Source organism: Eleutherodactylus coqui, chromosome 1, assembly GCF_035609145.1.
Source record: "Eleutherodactylus coqui strain aEleCoq1 chromosome 1, aEleCoq1.hap1, whole genome shotgun sequence".
NCBI classification, from domain to species: domain Eukaryota; kingdom Metazoa; phylum Chordata; class Amphibia; order Anura; family Eleutherodactylidae; genus Eleutherodactylus; species Eleutherodactylus coqui.
In genome coordinates, this window is record NC_089837.1 from 3965853 (window position 1) to 3985409 (window position 19557).

Here is a 19557-nt window from a genome sequence, read left to right on the forward strand (position 1 = left end):
TGACCCCCTTGTGTGTGGCCAAGCATTATCCTGCTGCCTCTTGGAAGTCACCCTGAGAGGAACACATGTGGCTGCAGGATGTCCTGAACATATCGCTGAGCTGTCATTGTCCCTCATTGCCACCACTACTAGGGGGGGACTGACTGTCATATGCGATGGACCCCCAGATCATCACACCAGCAGGGGGCAGTGTGCACACGTGACTCCCGCAGCACATTACACACGTGACTCCCCCCACCCCATCACACCAGCAGAGGGCAGTGTGCCACCGCACAACTGCAGGATCGAGGTGCCCACCCCGCGGGCCCCAGACATGAACACGACCGTCAGCATAATTCACAGACAGGCAGCATCGTTGGTGCAAGTTCATCCATAAGATGTATCTTTACTCCTCAACAGCCTATAATCAGCAACGTTTCGACTCCTACATGGAGTCTTTATCACGCTGACATTGCACCCAAAGTACACATATTAAATACAAAGTCACAACGAATCACAAGCATACGTGTAATTACATTGCATTAGGTATACAGACAACACTCGCGAGATACTCTGCGTGATACAGCGCACCTGACGCTTCTATGGGACTCTATGGAGCTGAGCGGGGTTGGGTGGCTGCCTGCCACTTGCCCCTTGTCCACCTGTCATAAGGACTGGTATGATTTTCACCTGCACTGGGGAGGTTTTCATTACACGTATGCTTGTGATTCGTTGTGATTCTGTATTTAATATGTGTACTTTGGGTGTAATGTCAGCTTGATAAAGACTCCATGTAGGAGTTGATACTTTGCTGATTGTGGGCTGAGCTGAGTGCGCCAAGGTGAGGGAGACCACGAGTTTACAGAAGGGTTGTCACAGGTGGCTCTGTCGTCCCTCCCGACAGTGGTGCTAAGGGTGCTCTGCTCAGGGGTTGTGCCGTAGCCTAAGAACGTACCGTGGTATGTGTAACAGATGAATCTGTTGTTGTCACGGGTGACGCCAGTACTCCTTTCCGGGTCTCTCGGGATGAAAGGCCAAAGAAATAAATGAGAGGAGTCCGGTAGCTTGTAATAGTAAAACTTGGAGCTCTCAGGTTTACTGAGCTGTTTCACAAGTACAATTAGAATGTCCACTTGACGATGGGAGAGATTACAATACAATGGAGATAACAGTACTTCTGAAATTGTGAAGGAAGGACTTCAACGCTCTCTCTCTTTTCTTACTTTCACTGACTTGAGACAAGTCCTCACTAGCTTGATTTAACTGACTGTGAGCAGGGGGTGGATGAAGGGAGATTTAAGGTGATCTATAGAGCACTGTATATTGGGGCTTCACCGGGTATATTGAAACTCACTGTTACAGTGGATGATCCACCTCCGGGATTTCTTCTCCCCACTATCACGGAAGCACCATGGGATGATGAAGGTGAACTCCTTTCTCTCTCCTGTCTGGATCTCCTCTGCCAACACGACTGACTGCACTCTCTGACACTCTGTCTGGAAGCCTCTAACTGCTCACTCACTGCTGCTTTTATCTTCTCTTTCCCGCACTTTCTCTACTCCTCCCCCTCTGCAGAGGGACTTGTGTTGCTGTTTTCCCGCCCTTGGACTCTGCACCAATGGCTATGAAAGCTGACTGTCAGCCAATAGGACGCCAGCTGACATGAGGGCTAAGCTCTAGACTTAGTGGAGAGAAGGGGAGAAACAGGGTCTCTCCTACAGATGGCACCTTCTATGTCGGCACATAGACAGGTGAGACAGGACAGGTGTTGCTGGGGGTGTCCTGCAGGACCCGCTGGGCCACTAGAAAACTAAAAAAGGAGCTTTTATGGCAACAATACATCTAAAAGACGCCTCTTCCCATGTCCCAATCCATCCGCACGCTCAGCAATACTTCACATTTGCAATTCCCATTGGAATGAAGTGACCCCATTGTGAAATCCAGACCCCTTTTATCTCGGTGTGCACTGCGCACTCTGGTCCCACAGGTTGTTTTGCAAAAATTCTTATAAAGTAGGTGAAAAATAAATAAAATTTTATGTTTTTCATAAATGTTACTTTCATGACCGTTTTCTTTGTTTCAAGCAGGGAGACGAATCCCAAATGTTATAGTACTGGTTCTTCTGTGTTCAGCAGCACCCCATTGTGGCCCTAATCTACCTACAGGACACACGGCTAGGCCCATAATGGAGGAACACCCGCTGGATTTCAGGGCACAGCTGAATAAACTCCAGGCCCCATTGGTCACTTGTGCAGGAAAAAAATTGACTCCCTAAAAATAATCCCCCCCCCCTCCTCCACACCCTTTTCGGCGTTCCCTAAATCATAGATAAAAGTAATGATATTAACTGTGTGGTATGTCTGAAGATGGGTAATAACAGAGTCTGGTTGGGATGGGCACATGGGGCAATAATACCAGGTATCCCTCCTCCTCCCATCCTTTTTGGAGGGTATTTCTTGCCCCCAGCGGCCAGGATGGGGTGTAAAGTGGCGCTCTGTGAGTCTCCATAATCTCGCTGAGGTGCGGCGGTCTCACACAGAAGGCGCTCAACAAGCTGCTCCTGGAGCTGCATGAAGGCGAGCGTTCCCCGGGGCTTCTTGTAAATTACGTATCACAGGTAGCGGTCTGAATAACGCCGGGCTCACACGGCCGGATGTGGGATCTGCTTGTGGAGGCCGGCAGCGGATCCCAGCTGTGAGCTGCGTACAGACATATACTGCGCACTACTGCCTACTCACTCAGGCGGTCATGCGCAGTGCACCGTTTTATGCTCGCTGTGATGACGCGGTACCCGCAGCCCGCACACAATGGCCTCTATGTTGCAGATATCCGCGGTAAGATAGAAGCTGCTCCATCCTGTTTTCTGCAAGTAGATTATGTAATTCCAAGCCACTAATGTGAGCAGAATTGTGTAATCCAGAGCATCCGATCGTTCCGCGTATTACCGCAGATCAGACGCATGTGGGATCCGCAATTCCTATCCAGTCAGATGAGACTAATGGTAGATCGCTACCTTTTTACACCATTGGATAATGACGATCACATGACCGGGGACCGCTCCACAAGGTCTCCAGTCACTGCTGCAGCCGAGAGCAAGGAGGTTTTACATTTCTGCGCTTGCATCCGCCATTTTGTTGATTGGCAGCTGTGCAGAAGGCGACTAAAGATCCGTGGATAGGGATCCCATTGGTGGACAAACCCGGGTCTTAGGCAAAGAATTGCAACTCCCGGCATGGGTCCAACATTTTGCTGGTCAACGTGGAGGCTGAAGGTGAGTAGTCCCTGTCCCTCACAGACTGGATCCATGAGGGGAGATGAAGCTTTAACATTACTTTACTTTTTAATCCATTGGATAATGGCGCTCGCATCACCGGGGATTGCGCATCATGGCCTCCATGACAGCTCCAGGCTCTTGGCTACCGGAGGTAGCTGCTAACAGGGAACGGTCACACTCACAGGCCCGGGGCTTTAGTCTTCAGGACCGGCGTGTTTGTACGGCCCTATAGAATAAAGCCCAGACACCCACGATGTGAAAACAAGTGGCGGTCACTCAGGGGTTAAAGAGGAAATCCCTTCCTCTGCATTGCTCCATCTGCCCGTCTTGCCTTTGCCTCTACTTGCTTTTTGAGGCCTAAGCTTTGAAGAAAGGTTTCCTCTTCAGCATTTCTCCTCCAGGAGACTTATTTCTTATCTGATACTTTTTTTAGGATTTTATCTAAATCCCTACTGAGAAGAAACGGACCTCGGAACGCCAAAGAGCTTCATTCATGTTTTACCAGCGTGTCCCCAAAGTAGGCTGTAGTGGCATCAGAGAGCGCCGCGGTGCCCGCCGATGACCTGCTGATGCTACGGCTGCCTTGGAGACGGGCCGAGAGGCCAACCTCTGTTCCTAAGGGGTTCTGTTTGGAATGTACATCTCCATTTAAGCTAACCAAGCATTCAGAGTTCTGGCTCGGCGTGGGGCTGCAGCTCCTGGTTCAGGCAGGGCTGACGCTTCCCCCAGGTCTCTTTTGGAAGAGTTTTTCTGCTTTGCGATCCATTGGATCTTTCACTTGTGCGGCATCCCAAATGGTCAAGTTGCTACCAAACATCCACCATGGGGATGGTCATCCAACCAACACAGTCCTGCTCTGTTAATGCAGAACTCCTTGTAAGACGTCTTGGGATGGCAGATCCCATCTCTGCTTTATTCCTGTGTGATTGATGTATAGGTTTGTGGCCGGGGGAGGGGGGGGGCGTGTTACACCTCTCCCCTGAGCCACCAGATATTGTCTTCTATAGTTCTAGGCACATTAAGTGTCGTCCTGATCACTTTAATTACATCATCTGGATTACCTGCTCCCCACTTCCAGTTAGGAAGGGGTTCCTGCAGATAGATGTAAACTCACAGCCTCAGTCGATTAATGGGGGGCCGGCTGTGACCCCACTGATCCCAGCGACATATCCCCTCACGTACCGTGATCAATGTTGATTGTGGTGTGTAAAAGGTTAACAGAGGGAGGGTGCTCCCTCTGTGATGTAATAGCCATAACCTATAATACATCGCAGTACAGAAGTGTAGTGTATTATCACAGCGATCATAGCTTCGCAGGTTAAAGTTCCCTACAGGGACATAAGAATAGTAAAACAAAAAAGAGAAAAAATACCTTTTAGATTTAGGAATTATTATAATAATAACCTTTTCCCATAGTTATAATAAAATCAAAACAAACAAACAAAGAGCTTATTTGCTATCAATGGGTAACCACTTATTTATCCTGTATGGTGAATATCGCCCACAAAAACATTACACACGCCTATAATTGCGCTTTTCCGGTCACCACGTCTCCGATAAACAGCGATCATAAGGCTGTCTGTCCTCCGATGGTGCCAATAGAAACTCCTGGACGTCCCAGAGGTATGGAGACCACAGCGCTGAGCGGACACCACGGTCAATGGTGAAATGTATGGAGGCTCAGAAGAAAGCAGCCTAGTATCCAACAATGCACACGGAGACATCATAACACAAAGCAAAGAGTAAGACCGACCTTTACTACAGGACAAATAGAAGCCTTAGGCTGGGTTCACACGAGGCGGGTTCCCGACGGAAATCCCACGGTTTGGCCGCAGCGAAAAAAATGCGAGATTTCCGCCTGGAGAACCGCAGCTTTAAAACCCGCGGCGGCTTTGAAGTGGCCTGGCTGCTCGCTCTTCCGCTGTGGCTGGCGCTCCCATAGAGAAGAGCGCGGCCGCAGCGGAAAAAAAAATGAACATGCTGCGGTCGGCAAATCCGCCCCGTGTGAACCCAGCCTTAAAAAACATTTTTCATTCCCATACAAGGAAACTTCAGGATACATTTCAGTGTAGGCGGAGCAGGTAAGGCAGGTACAAGGCAGGTGAGCATCAGTAAGACATACACCCATAAACCTCTCGGCCCCTGAGGAGGTTGTCGGTCTGCTGTACAGCTTGGCATGCAGTTCCATCTCAGGCCGCCTGCACACCGGCGAGAGCGACATCTACAGTGAAACGAGTGACTCAACGCTGCGGCCATTTACTAATAACAGGGAGTTAACTAGAATAAGCCTCCCGAATCACTACCCGCTCCCCTGATTCCAGAGCTATTAAAGGGACTCCTCTCTGCCAAGATCCTCACTAAATGACATCTAAGGGGGCCTAGAACCTTCTAGGATTCACCCAGACTGTTTTTTAACAAGGGTTGGTCATTTTGAATACCTAGTGATGTCGTTATCGTTCCAGATGGCTTCAGTATGGACCCCAGCAATATTAAAGCCGCCCTGGATTGGCCCATCTGAAAAAATTGAAGGAAGTACAGTGCCTGATCGATTTTGCAAACCTCTATAAAAGATTTATTAAGGACTTCTCAAAGGTCATCCCTCCTATCACCACCCTCACGAAGAAGGCACATGTTATCCTGGTCCCTGAGGCACAAATTGCTTTGGAGAAACTAAAGACTCTGTTTCCTAGAGCACCTATACTGATCCACCCAAGGTAGACGCCTCCGAATCCACAGTGGGAGCTATCCTGTCACGAATCGGAGATAAGAGGCAACTACATCCTTGTGCATTTCTGGCCTACACCTTATCACCTTATGAAGTCGGGAACAGGGAGCTTCTGGCCATCAAGGTGGCTTTCACCGAATTCAGACACCTCTTGGAAGGAGCCCATCATCCAGTAGAGGTTCTTACTGACCATAAGAACTTAGAATTCTTCCGTACTGCCAAGAGGTTATCTGCAATACAAGCACCATGGGCCTTGTTTTACTACAGGTTCAATTTTATCAGACCCTACCGCCCCGATTCCAGAAACAGCAAGGTGAATGCTTTGTCCAGGACATTTCTGGAGGCTGAAGAGTCAAACTCAGACTACACAAGACCTTCTAACTAAGTTTAAGGGAGTACACAAAAATGTCCCTTTCCTGAGCCATCCTTCTAAGGATGTGAAGCGGTCTTTTAAAGATGGACTTTGGAGGCAAGAACACCAACTATATCTTCCCCAGGCTGGTTGACTCAAAGTCCTTAAACTAGTCCTTGGTTCCAAGCTGGCCGGTCACCTTGGAGTCACAAAGATTTTGGAACGCTTGCTTCTCTCCTTCTGGTGGCCTGACTGCAGGAGGGATGTGAAGAAGTATATCGCTCTTGTGAAGTATGTGCTCTGAACAAGATGCCACGGGTTCATCCTCTGGTTTCCTACAATCTCTTCCAGTCCCAGCCAGGCCGTGGGGTTATATCTATAGGACTTCATTGTGGATCTGCCTCCCTGGAAAGAGATGACCACCATTCTTGTTGTCGTGGACCAACTCACAGAGATGGCTCATTTCATTCCCATCAAAGGAATACCCCCCGCCGAGCACATCTTGGTACATGGTATTCCTGATGATGTGGTCTCTGACGGAGGAGTGCTGTTCACCTCAAAGTTCTGGAGACACTTCTGCACAGTCCTAGGAACTACCGTGAAACTCTCCTCTTTTCATCCTTAGTCTAACAGCCCGACCGAGAGACCTGGCCAGACTCTGGAGCAGTATCTCCACTGCCTCATCTCCCATCTTCAGGATGGCTGGGTGGATTTTTTTTTTTTTTCAACAATAATTTTTATTGAACTTTCAGTATTATCAGTGATTGTTCCTCATGTTACAGTATGATGGCTGCCAGTCTTTTGTCAATGAGGTTTTTAACAAAAAAATAAAAATGACAATTAGATGTTAACATGCGTTGCATTTTCATTGTTGTTGTCGGAAAAGACAATACTCAAGAGTAAACAATGGCCTGGCCAGGGCCAATTCATCATGTAGGTAGGAAGGGATAGGTGTAGGAAAGAGTAGGGAGGGGGGGGGGGGAAGGGATTCTCTCTCTCTCAAGGTCGACATCTCAAGGGGCGGAGACGTTAGTAAGCTGGCTTTAGACTAATAGACTCGACCCCGCTGTGGGAAAGGTATAGTTTATCCAGGGAGTCCAGATACTGCGCAATTTATCTCTTTTGTCCTCTGTTATCGAAGTAAGTCTTTAATTTATGAGATACCACGGGGTGTATTATTTTTAACAACAGAGTTTACTTACAATAACTCCCAACATAGTTCCACTGCCCAGAGCTATTCCAACTACGGTACACATCCCGTCTTTATTCCTGGCCTTCCCATCAACAATCCTGTTCTGACTGTTAACCCTTTCCGATCCACTGTCTGACGTCTAAAGACATTCTGATTGAAGGCTGTACAGCTCTGATGTTGAGAGACGTCCGGCAGGGTATTCTTACTGTAGATTACTGGCTGCTCAGTTGTTTGGGGGCCTCTCTGGCATGTCAAATACTGCAGTACTGGCACAAGCCAGTAGATGGCGCCCTTGTATAATGGCAGAAGAAGCCCCCTAGGAAACCCTGAATCCAAAGTTGGATTGCAAAGGGTTAATCGCTAACAGCATTGCCTTATATTCAGAAGGAATTGAAGGAGGCTTGGCAACCAGATGAAAATATGCATGCTCCAAGGCTCACAGCGGAGTTCCACTCCAGTAAACCAGGTCGTAGGACATCCTCGAATCCTAGCCTGGTAGAGTTAGAAGGGACCTCCAGGGTCATCGAGTCCAACCCCCTGCTCAGTGCAGGATCACTAAATCATCCCTGACAGATGTCTGTCGAGCCTTTGTTTGAACACTTCCATTGAAGGAGAACTCCCCACCTCCCGTGGCAACCTGTTCCACTCATTGATCCCCTCACTGTCTAATATCTAATCTGTGTCTCCTCCCTTTCAGTTTCATCCCATTGCGTCTAGTCTTTCCTTGTGCAGATGAGAATAGGGCTGATCCCTCTGCACTGTGACAGCCCTTCAGATATTTGTAGACAGCTATTAAGTCTCCTCTCAGCCTTCTCTTCTGCTAAACATTCCCAGATCCTTTAACCGTTCCTCATAGGACATGATTTGCAGACCGCTCACCATCTTGGTAACTCTTCTCTGAACTTGCTCCAGTTTGTCTATGTCTTTTTTAAAGTGGGGTGCCCAGAACTGGACCCAGAATTCCAGATGAGGTCTGACTAAGGAAGAGTAGAGGGGGATAATGACCTCACGTGATCTAGACTCTGTGCGTCTCTTCATACATCCCAGAACTGGACCCAGTATACCAGATGAGGTCTGACTAAGGAAGAGTAGAGGGGGATAATGACCTCACATGATCTAGACTCTATGCTTCTCTTAATACATCCCAGAACTGTGTTTGCCTTTTTGGCTGCTGCATCACATTGTTGACTCATGTTCAGTCTATGATCTATTAGTATACCCAAGTCTTTTTCACATGTGCTGCTGCTTAGCCCAATTCCTCCCATTCTGTATGTGCTTTTCTCATTCTTCTTGCCCAGATGTAGGACTTTGCATTTCTCCTTGTTAAATACCATTCTGTTAGTCATCGACCACTGTACAAGCTTTTCTAGATCTTTCTGAATCCTCTCTCTTCTCTAGTGTTAGCTATCCCTCCTAGCTTCGTGTCGTCAGTTTGATCAGTTTTCCATCAATTCCCTCCTTTAGATCATTTATAACAATGTTGACCAACACTGGGCCTAGGACAGAGCCTTGTGGTCCCCACTTGATACGTTCTTCCACTTGGATGTGCAGCCATTTATGACCACTCTTTGAGTACAATCACTCAGCCAGTTGTGAATCCACCTAACAGTTGCCTTGCCAATCCCATATTTGGTCATTTCATCAATAAGTATGGTATGGGATACTTTGTCAAATGCTTTACTAAAGCCAAGATATACCATATCCACCGCATTTCCCTGATCAACCCAGTCGGTGCTTCTGTCATAGCAGGAAATTAGATTGGTCTGGCATGACTTGTTTGTTACAAACCCATGCTGGCTCTGGTTAATTACTCCATTCTCATCCAAGTACTTGTGCAATCCCCCAGAGGGGGGACCCCGGGCACCTGACTAATGTGAAGAGCTGGGAGGGTGAAGTGCTGACGTGTCACGGTGGCACTTAACAGGCTCTGGTCCCAGAGGGATGACATGTAGCCAAGGCCAAAATCCCATATGAAGGGATGCAACACCAGGGGTATCAGTGCACGGGCCACCTGCTTGTTTCTGTGGACCACTATCCAAGGAAGTGGCGGCTCTTTCCAATCTTCTGGGACTTCTCCTGTTCTCCAGGGATTGTCACAGATTATGGCGAGTGGTTCAGCAATTACCTCTGCTGCTTCCTTTAGTATCCTAGGATGTAATTCATCTGGACCTTGAGACTTGGATTCATGTAAGTTAGCTAAGTGTTCCCTCGACATCTCTCTGCTTACAGATAGCCTGCATTCTTTTATTCCCCCAATACCACAGGGACGATCAGCTGATGTTACATCTACTTTCTGAGAGAAAGCAGATACAAAATAGGAATTTAAAAGTTCGTCCTTCTCACCATCATTCTTAACCAATTCACCATTTTCATCCTGTAAGCATCCAATAGCATCTTTGGCTTTTATTTTGCTTTTGGCCCCACAATCCTTTTTTATTGTTTTTGGCCTCTGTTACAAGCCTCAGTTCATTATTAGCCTTAGTACAGAGAGCAGGCAGGTAGTGTAGTCAGGGAAGCCAGAGGTCGGTACACAGGTAGGTATCCGTTCACGGTACAGATGAGCAGACAGGTACTGTAGTCAGGGAAGCCAGAGTTCGGTATACAGGTAGGTATCAGTTCACGGTACAGAGGAGAAGGGAGGTAGTGTAGTCAGGGAAGCTAGAGGTGGGTACACAGGTAGGTATCAGTTCACGGTACAGAGGAGCAGCCAAGTAGTGTAGTCAGGGAAGCCAGAGAACGATACACAGGTAGGTATCAGTTCACGGTACAGATGAGCAGGCAGGTAGTGTAGTCAGGGAAGCCACAGGTAGGTATCAGTTCACGGTACAGAGGAGCAGGCAAGTAGTGTAGTCAGGGAAGCCAGAGGTCGGTACACAGGTAGGTATCAGTTCATGGTGCAGAGGAGCAGGCGGGTAGTATAGTCAGGGAAGCCAGAGGTCAGAAGACAGGTAGCAGTAAAGAGGGTCGGCGGGGGTGGAGCTTCCCTACTGGCCGACAGCACAATAATCTCAGGAGAGGGAGGGGCCAGGCTAGATAACATGTACAATTAACAAACGAGGAGCCAAGACAGGAAGAAGGCTGGGGAGCGGCCGGGTGTTTGCAGCACAGGTTGGAGCCCCACCATCACCGGGGCGGAGCCTGTACTCATCACCCCCTGGCACTGTCAGGGTTAAGAAATCACCAGACATTGTGGTTTTAGATTGTATCCGCACGGCCGCAGTGATTGTGTAGCATCAGTGATGCTTTATTCTTACCAATGCAGCATGGCGTCGCTGCTACAGGCCAAATACTCAGGAAACAAAATTGCGCGCTTTTGCTTCAAGAAGGTTAATAGGACTGACTAATGGTAGATTGCATCGCAGAGTGTGAACGTGACAAGTGGGTGCGATGCGATAAAAAAGCAGGCTCCACGAGAAGCATGGGGTACAGAACATCTCAGAGCGTGAACACTACAAGAGGCTCCACGTGAACGCAATTACTCTTTTTCCATTGAGTATTCCGGTTCAAAAGGGGGGAGGCATAGGTGATCTGGGTCATAGATGATCTAGGTGTTGTAGATCAGCTATTGGGTTTAAAAAAAACCGATTATTTAGTACTAATACAGTAAGAAACTGCAGGTATGCAAACAGTTACCGGAACCTCTGTTGATAATGCATATGTTGAGCTTTTTGCAGATGGTACCAGGGTGAGGATTGATGACTCCACATCGGATATGCAGTGGTCACACAACAAGATGTCCTAGAAGCAGAAGCTCTGCCTCCGCATGTCACAGTACAAGAAGCGGAATTGAAGGCCCTCACTGAGGCGAGTAGAGTGGCGAGAGGTAAGACGGCAACCATTTACACTGACTCCTGGTATGCATTTGGCATAGCTCATGATTACGGCCCAATATGGAAGGACAGACAGTTTTTACCTTAGCAGGACAACCAATTGAGAATGGTGCAGCGGTGCAGAGTCTCATGGAGGCCCTACTTCTACCTGATAAAGTTGAGAGTTTGCACCGATTCCTACACTGGAGAAGTGAGAGACGACACCCTCGCCGACAGCATAGCAAAGGCAGCGGCCCTCAAGCCGTGGAAGAAAGAAGAAAGATACTGACAGCATGAGTCAGTGGTAAAAACTTTGGACATTGACAAAATTTGGATTTGATATGCTAAAGACTTTACAGTTACAAGCCAGCAAGGAAGGAAAGAATAAATGGACTAATATGGGAGCAGCAGAAACAGGACAGCGTGTGGTGGACAGTCAACAGCACTTGCCCACCACAGTTCCTGTATCCCATGATGGCCCAGCTGATGGACGGAAAGACCCACCTAGTAAAGCAGCAATGACGACGACGCTTGAAAGAGGACGGGCGACTTCTAGGTTCTCTGTAGCTGCTGCATCATTTGTCCGGTTTAGCATGATCTATGCCATAGGTGAGTCAGGGCAGAAGTAAATTTGCCACACCACACTTGCCGGGACCACTCTACCCATTTCAGGGATTGCAAATTGACTACGTTCAGCTCCCACTTGTTGGGAAGTATGAATACGTGCTTGTTGTTGTTGATGTCTTTGCAGGTTGGAGGCCGACCCTGTTACCAAGGCAAACAAGAAGGTAACCGCAAAGAAGCTCATGAACGAGGTAAACTGTGAATATGGGGTACCAGAGGTGATTCAGAGTCAGACAGAGGTATAAACTTCGCAGGTGAATGTAACATGTCATGTCTGCTCTGGGTGTATCCCAGGCCTTTTACATACTCTACCATCTTTAGAGTAGTGGAAAGGTGGAGAGACGTAGTGGCACGCTAAAAAGTAAGATACTTAAAAATGACGCCACTTTGGAAAGACTGTCATCCAATAGCCTTATACAGTGTTAGATATGAACCCAGGGGGGATTATACATTATCTCCCTACGAGATTGTTTGGGCTAGCCCCAAGGCTAGGTCGTTACTATCCTCAGTAGTTACAATTACAATCTGATGTGTTGACTGAGTATGTGATTTCCGTTGTTAAAGAACTAACCAAAGCCTATGCACAGGTGTTCTCTTCCAGACTCAGAGGCAGACACTGGGACACATATCTTGCAGCCTGGGGATTGGGTGTGCGTCAAGAAGTTCCCCAGGAAGCACCCTCCTGAGCCCCGATTTGATGGCCCCTACCAGGTGTTTCTGACTACTGCCACAGCTGTGAAACTAGCCGAAAGACTTACATGGATCCATGCTTCATACTGTAAGAAAGCTTCAGATCCGGGAGACCAGTCTTAGTTGTGCCAAAGACATTACTCTGGTTAGGGCTAGTGAGAGAGGAGGGTGGCAACTGGAATCCTTAGTTGGAAGAATATGAGGGTATGGTTACCTTCTGGTATAACTCGTCCAATGCTCAAGTAGCCGCATATTCCTTCGACTATTGTACTGTGGTCCCGTGTCTAGGCGCAAGATCCCACCGCAGGCCAGATTTAGCTCAGTCCAGCTGGTTATATGACTTACATACCCGGGGAATACAATATGTTTGCGCCACTGATAACGTCTGGGGAGAAGACTGCCGTTATTGGGGATTAGTGGGATGGAACGCAGGAACAGACTGGTCCTATAAACCGCGAAGTGCCTTAAATAAGAAAGATAAGAGCGGGAAATCCCTAATTAGTCGTATAACCCTCCTTGAGAATAATAAGGACAGCAGGTATTGGAAGGCTGAACTTAGTATGTTGCTTGGTTTTAATGCGGTTTTTACACTAACCATGGGAGATCCCAAGCCCGGGGGACGGGGGGGGGGGGGGGGACTTACAGTCTGGGGACATACCGGTACGGGAGGACAGATCCCTTAGGGAAGTTTAAAATAAGGGGTATGGTAGATGCACCCGAATGGAAGCCTTCACTTAGTCCCGTGCCCATAATTAACCCCCTCCGCCGTAAGATAAAGACCTTGACGAACATGATGATCATAGCCGACCCTACCTTTTGAGGACACCTTGACAGTAGCGACTGGCTACTCTGACCAGAATCTCTGGTTGGAGTTGATGAGGTACAATGCTAACAGGAGCAACAAGTCTAACTGTTACGTGTGCGGTAGTGCCCGACTACACTCGGGGATGGTCCCCCTAAATCTCCCGGTAGATCCTGAAGAGTGGTTTATTAGTCTCTTCACGAACATTTCCACTAATTACACTGTCCGTGAGAAGTGGAAGAAGGAATACTCTATAACTACTTAAGTGTTTTGCACCGGAGAGAGTATTACTGACTACCCTGGAAACTACACCTGCCAGGCAAATGGGCAGGGTGGAGGGAGATTTTTGGGGAACTCACCAACGGGTATTGCTCCTCCTACGGTACGATAGGAGGGGAATGGATGTAGAATCAGGTTCAGTCCTTAGGAGACGTTTACTGGCTTTGTAGTGACATGAGGTAGAGGACCCGCCTGGAGGGTAATTGGACAGGGGAGTGTGCCTTAGTAAAGCCCTTATGCTCCTCCACACCCTTTCGGACAACATTGAGGATAATGAGGTTACCCCCAATAGTTACTTTATCTCGATCCAACTCAGTCTGTGTTTTGTGGTTATCCTGTCATGTTGGTCTATCCTTGTTTTCCGCATAGGTACGGCGGTTCCTTCCAGTCTTGTCACTAGGTAGTGTAGGGTCAGGGTGAGGCGACCTGGACGTGTCCACCATCAGGGCTATCTCCAGGAGGGACATTGGTGTGGGTGAAGATTAGGGAGTCCCAGGCCGTGCGTACCTGTGCACGCTACTAGTATTGTAACATTATACTAGAGCGAGAAGAGAGACCCCTGGTGGTAGTTTTGATCTACACGTGTACATTGACGTCATAGGATAGCCAAGGGGGGTACCTGACGAGTTTAAAAAAAAAAAAATTAGAGACCAAGTTAAACTAGATTCGAGTCCATTTTCCTGATCATTATGGTAAATAAACGTTGATTGGATTAATTATGTTTATTATAATTAGCAGTGGTTTATAAATTATACTAGAGACGCCTTATAGGGACTAGTCGACCAATAGGACCTACCTCGACTATGACTTTTCAAAATAGAATGGCCTTAGATATGACTTTAGCTAAAAAGGGGAGTGTCTGTAAGATGATAGGGGAGACTTGTTGTACCTACATCCTAGACGACACGTGACCCGCGGGTAAAGACGCAGTTGCCATTAAGAAGCTGACCGCACTAACTAAAAAGAGCTAACTTTTGGGACCAGCACTCGCCATGGATGAGCGGGTGGTAAAGGATCCTGGCACAGACGGGCGTTGCTGTTGTATGTGAACTGATGATTACCTTTTCTGTTCTAGTCTGCTGTGTTATCCCCTGTGTCAGAGAGACCTGTGAAACGGATGCTGGAAAAGCCGCTCCCACCATGAGTTCGCTGGATGCATCCCCAGAAGGAGTGGACAAGTCCTACACCCCCTTGAAGACCCTAAATCGAACCTTCAACGCGCTCCAGTTATAGGCTCATGCGCAGAGAACTGTGAACATTAGATAGAGAATTAGAGGATAGACATTTTAAGGGGGGATTGTGATAGACATGATGATTAGTCAGTGTAAAATGTCTATTGATTTGTACTAAACTAGACGTATTATGTGTGTTTTGTGACTTCAGCCTAATGTGGAACTCTGCTGCATAAGGAAAGAGTTAAATCACAGTGTTATGTTATTGCTTGTGTTCATCTTGAGTGTTTTCCCAGTCCTCCCCATCCCCCACACAGAATCTTCTTCAACAAAGAGATATCTACTTTCAGTTTCAGATTTGAGCACATGTTTGTAAGACAAAGACTTGCTTATACATTGGAGTTGAGAGAAGGTGGGCAGGAAGGAGTGGGGGATTCTATATGATCCGACAAATGAGAATTCTATATGTTACTGATGTAACCTGTTGCACGCCCATTGTATGTCTTGCAATAAAAGGGGCTGTCTGGGTGTTTCTCTCCAGAGCCATTTTGGATATGAGACTCTCCCGGTTTAGACCAGCATTTGTGTCTGATCTGGTCGATGATGTGTGCACACTATACAATTTGGAAGCTACAAAATACCCCGAAACCTGCTGGAGAAAACCATATCCAGCTCACCTTCAACAGAGACTACGTAATAGAGAAGTCACCCTGCCCCCTGATCACATGAGGGGGGCGTGTAATGCGGTGCAGCTTGCCCCGTCCTGAACAGAAACATTGGGCACGGACTTGGGATGCAGGCATGGCCCCCAGGCTGCACTGTATGGGTGGAGTGCTGGGTGTGTGGTGGCGGGGAATTAGCTCAGGAATAGTTGGGATAATTGATTTCATTTTAGTTTTGTGTGCATTTATATATTAAAAAAAAATAATAAAAAAATAAAAAACCCAAAAAAAGAAAAAAAATTTGAAAAAAGAAAAAAAAAAAAATACAGAACGATGGTTTAAAGGGGTTGTCTCACGATAGCAAGTGGGTCTATACACTTCTGTATGGCCATATTAATGCACTTTGTAATGTACATTGTGCATTAATTATGAGCCATACAGAAGTTATAAGAAGTTTTTCACTTACCTGCTCCGTTGCTGGCGTCCTCGTTTCCATGGATCCCGCCTAATTTTCGGCATCTAATGGCCAAATTAGACGCGCTTGCGCAGTCCGGGTCTTCTGCTTTTCTCAATGGGGCCGCTCGTGCAGGATGCCGGCTCCGTGTAGCTCCACCCCGTCACGTGCCGATTCCAGCCAATCAGGAGGCTGGAATCGGCAATGGACCGCACAGAAGCCCTGCGGTCCACCGAGGGAGAAGATCCCGGCGGCCATCTTCAGCAGGTAAGTAAGAAGTCACCGGAGCGCGGGGATTCAGGTAAGCACTGTGCGGTGTTCTTTTTTAACCCCTGCATCGGGGTTGTCTCGCGCCGAACGGGGGGGGGGGGTTGAAAAAAAAAAACCCGTTTCGGCGTGGGACAACCCCTTTTAAGGTCAGTTATATTGATAAGATTTCTTAGTTTTTCCCCCCTCATTTATGTGCTGTTTATTTTGGTTTGTTCTTAGCTCATTATAATTTGGACCGCAGCAGGTCTGGATTAGGTCAGACTGGATCCCTTGAGTTAGGGTGTTAAATATAGCTTTATTTTGTCTGCTCCCCCAAACCCTTAGTTTAGTATCCCGTTTTTCATGTTTTCTTCAGTTGCAGATTCTATAGGTTGTGATGGTTTGGATGGTGTGTAGTGTGTGCGGTATGTTAGCCTGACCAGAAGGACCGTTTAGTTATAATTTAAGGACAAGTTTCGTTGACCGAGAGCCGGACTTTTGTATTTAGTATTAATAATTTGTATTTGGTCATTGTCTCTGTGAGCCGTGAGGAGGGTCTGTTTTGTTGCTGTTATGTTTTTTAATTTTATAATAAAAGATCTACAGAGCAGGTCCTGGTGTGCTGTCCTCCCTGTTATCAGCCGGTATCACAGGATATATATATATAGAAGTTCAGTAAGCTGACATTGGGGGCTGTTCTCTCTGTTAACAGGTGGTATCAGAGGATATATATACAGTAGTACAGTAAGTTGACATGGGAGTTGTTCTCTCTGTTATCAGCCGGTATCAGAGGATATATATATATATACACAGCAGTACAGTAAGCTGACATGCAGGTTGCGCTCTCTGTTATAAGCCGGTATCAGAGGATATATATATACAGCAGTACAGGGGTTGCGCTCTCTGTTATCAGCCGGTATCAGAGGATATATATATACAGCAGTACAGGGGTTGCGCTCTCTGTTATCAGCCGGTACCCTGTGACCTCTCTCTCCTCAGGCCCCGATGGACGGCACGGAGATGAGCGGAAGGATATTAGCCGTCACCTGGGAGATCATCTACCTGCTGACCGGAGAGGTGAACTTCCCTCCATTCCTCCCATCTGTCTTGTATTTGTGCCATCCCTGAGCGTCTCCCTCCATCCACAGGAGTACACAGCAGTGAAGAAGACAGCGACTCCCATCATCCATCCTCACTCCCTGATCCAGAAGCTTCTAGAACTCACCAACAAGATGACGGAGCTGCTGACAGGAGAGGTGACTGCGGGGAATGTGGGGGGACATTCTAGCGGGGGGCTCTGGCTGATGACTGGATATTGTGTTGTCAGGTTCCTATAAGGTGTCAGGATGTGGCCGTCTATTTCTCCATGGAGGAGTGGGAGTATGTAGAGGGCCGGCGGGATGTGTACGGGGCCGCCATGCTGGAGGCGGGGCCACCAGGTAAGAGGAGTGGGAGGATGTAGAGGGGTGTGTACGGGGCCGCCATGCTGGAGGCGGGGCCACCAGGTAAGAGGAGTGGGAGGATGTAGAGGGCCGGCGGGATGTGTACGGGGCCGCCATGCTGGAGGCGGGGCCACCAGGTAAGAGGAGTGGGAGTATGTAGAGGGCCGGTGGGATGTGTACGCGGCCGCCATGCTGGAGGCGGGGCCACCAGGTAAGAGGGGTGGGAGGATGTAGAGGGCCGGCGGGATGTGTACGGGGCCGCCATGCTGGAGGCGGGGTCACCAGGTAAGAGGAGTGGGAGGATGTAGAGGGATGTGTACGGGGCCGCCATGCTGGAGGCGGGGCCACCAGGTAAGAGGGGTGGGAGTATGTAGAGGGCCGGCGGGATGTGTACGGGGCCGCCATGCTGGAGGCGGGGTCACCAGGTAAGAGGAGTGGGAGTATGTAGAGGGGTGTGTACGGGGCCGCCATGCTGGAGGCGGGGCCACCAGGTAAGAGGAGTGGGAGTATGTAGAGGGTCAGCGGGATGTGTACGGGGCCGCCATGCTGGAGGCGGGGCCACCAGGTAAGAGGAGTGGGAGGATGTAGAGGGATGTGTACGGGGCCGCCATGCTGGAGGCGGGGCCACCAGGTAAGAGGAGTGGGAGGATGTAGAGGGATGTGTACGGGGCCGCCATGCTGGAGGCGGGGTCACCAGGTAAGAGGAGTGGGAGTATGTAGAGGGATGTGTACGGGGCCGCCATGCTGGAGGCGGGGCCACCAGGTAAGAGGAGTGGGAGTATGTAGAGGGCCGGCGGGATGTGTACGGGGCCGCCATGCTGGAGGCGGGGTCACCAGGTAAGAGGAGTGGGAGGATGTAGAGGGCCGGCGGGATGTGTACGGGGCCGCCATGCTGGAGGCGGGGTCACCAGGTAAGAGGAGTGGGAGTATGTAGAGGGATGTGTACGGGGCCGCCATGCTGGAGGCGGGGTCACCAGGTAAGAGGAGTGGGAGGATGTAGAGGGATGTGTACGGGGCCGCCATGCTGGAGGCGGGATCACCAGGTAAGAGGAGTGGGAGTATGTAGAGGGCCGGCGGGATGTGTACGGGGCCGCCATGCTGGAGGCGGGGTCACCAGGTAAGAGGAGTGGGAGTATGTAGAGGGATGTGTACGGGGCCGCCATGCTGGAGGCGGGGTCACCAGGTAAGAGGAGTGGGAGGATGTAGAGGGATGTGTACGCGGCCGCCATGCTGGAGGCGGGGCCACCAGGTAAGAGGAGTGGGAGGATGTAGAGGGCCGGCGGGATGTGTACGGGGCCGCCATGCTGGAGGCGGGCTCACCAGGTAAGAGGAGTGGGAGGATGTAGAGGGCCGGCGGGATGTGTACGGGGCCGCCATGCTGGAGGCGGGGTCACCAGGTAAGAGGAGTGGGAGGATGTAGAGGGCCGGCGGGATGTGTACGGGGCCGCCATGCTGGAGGCGGGGTCACCAGGTAAGAGGAGTGGGAGTATGTAGAGGGCCGGCGGGATGTGTACGCGGCCACCATGCTGGAGGCGGGGTCACCAGGTAAGAGGAGTGGGAGTATGTAGAGGGATGTGTACGGGGCGCCATGCTGGAGGCGGGGTCACCAGGTAAGAGGAGTGGGAGGATGTAGAGGGCCAGCAGGATGTGTACGCGGCCGCCATGCTGGAGGCGGGGTCACCAGGTAAGAGGAGTGGGAGTATGTAGAGGGATGTGTACGCGGCCGCCATGCTGGAGGCGGGGTCACCAGGTAAGAGGGGTGGGAGTATGTAGAGGGCCGGCGGGATGTGTACGCGGCCGCCATGCTGGAGGCGGGGCCACCAGGTAAGAGGGGTGGGAGGATGTAGAGGGC

General features: G+C 49.3%; 1 protein-coding gene and 1 pseudogene across 1 annotated transcript; one reads left to right on the forward strand and one right to left on the reverse strand.

The window, feature by feature from the left end:
- Positions 1-19557, reverse strand: part of LOC136617211 (zinc finger protein 665-like) — a 515737-nt pseudogene that overhangs the window by 442573 nt on the left and 53607 nt on the right.
- On the forward strand, positions 17181-19529 carry LOC136618014 (gastrula zinc finger protein XlCGF66.1-like). The gene is made up of 3 exons (XM_066594298.1): positions 17181-17340; positions 17412-17519; positions 17591-19529. The coding sequence occupies exons 1-3, from the start codon at positions 17269-17271 to the stop codon at positions 17723-17725; spliced, it is 315 nt and encodes a 104-aa protein (XP_066450395.1). The 5' UTR covers positions 17181-17268; the 3' UTR covers positions 17726-19529.

Excerpts from the sequence above, each read along its gene's own strand:
- LOC136618014 (XM_066594298.1), top strand. The coding sequence starts at position 17,269 with ATGGACGGCACGGAGATGAGCGGAAGGATATTAGCCGTCACCTGGGAG. Across the intron at positions 17,341-17,411 it reads TCTACCTGCTGACCGGAGAG|GAGTACACAGCAGTGAAGAA; the intron begins GTGAACTTCCCT and ends CTCCATCCACAG. Across the intron at positions 17,520-17,590 it reads CGGAGCTGCTGACAGGAGAG|GTTCCTATAAGGTGTCAGGA; the intron begins GTGACTGCGGGG and ends TTGTGTTGTCAG.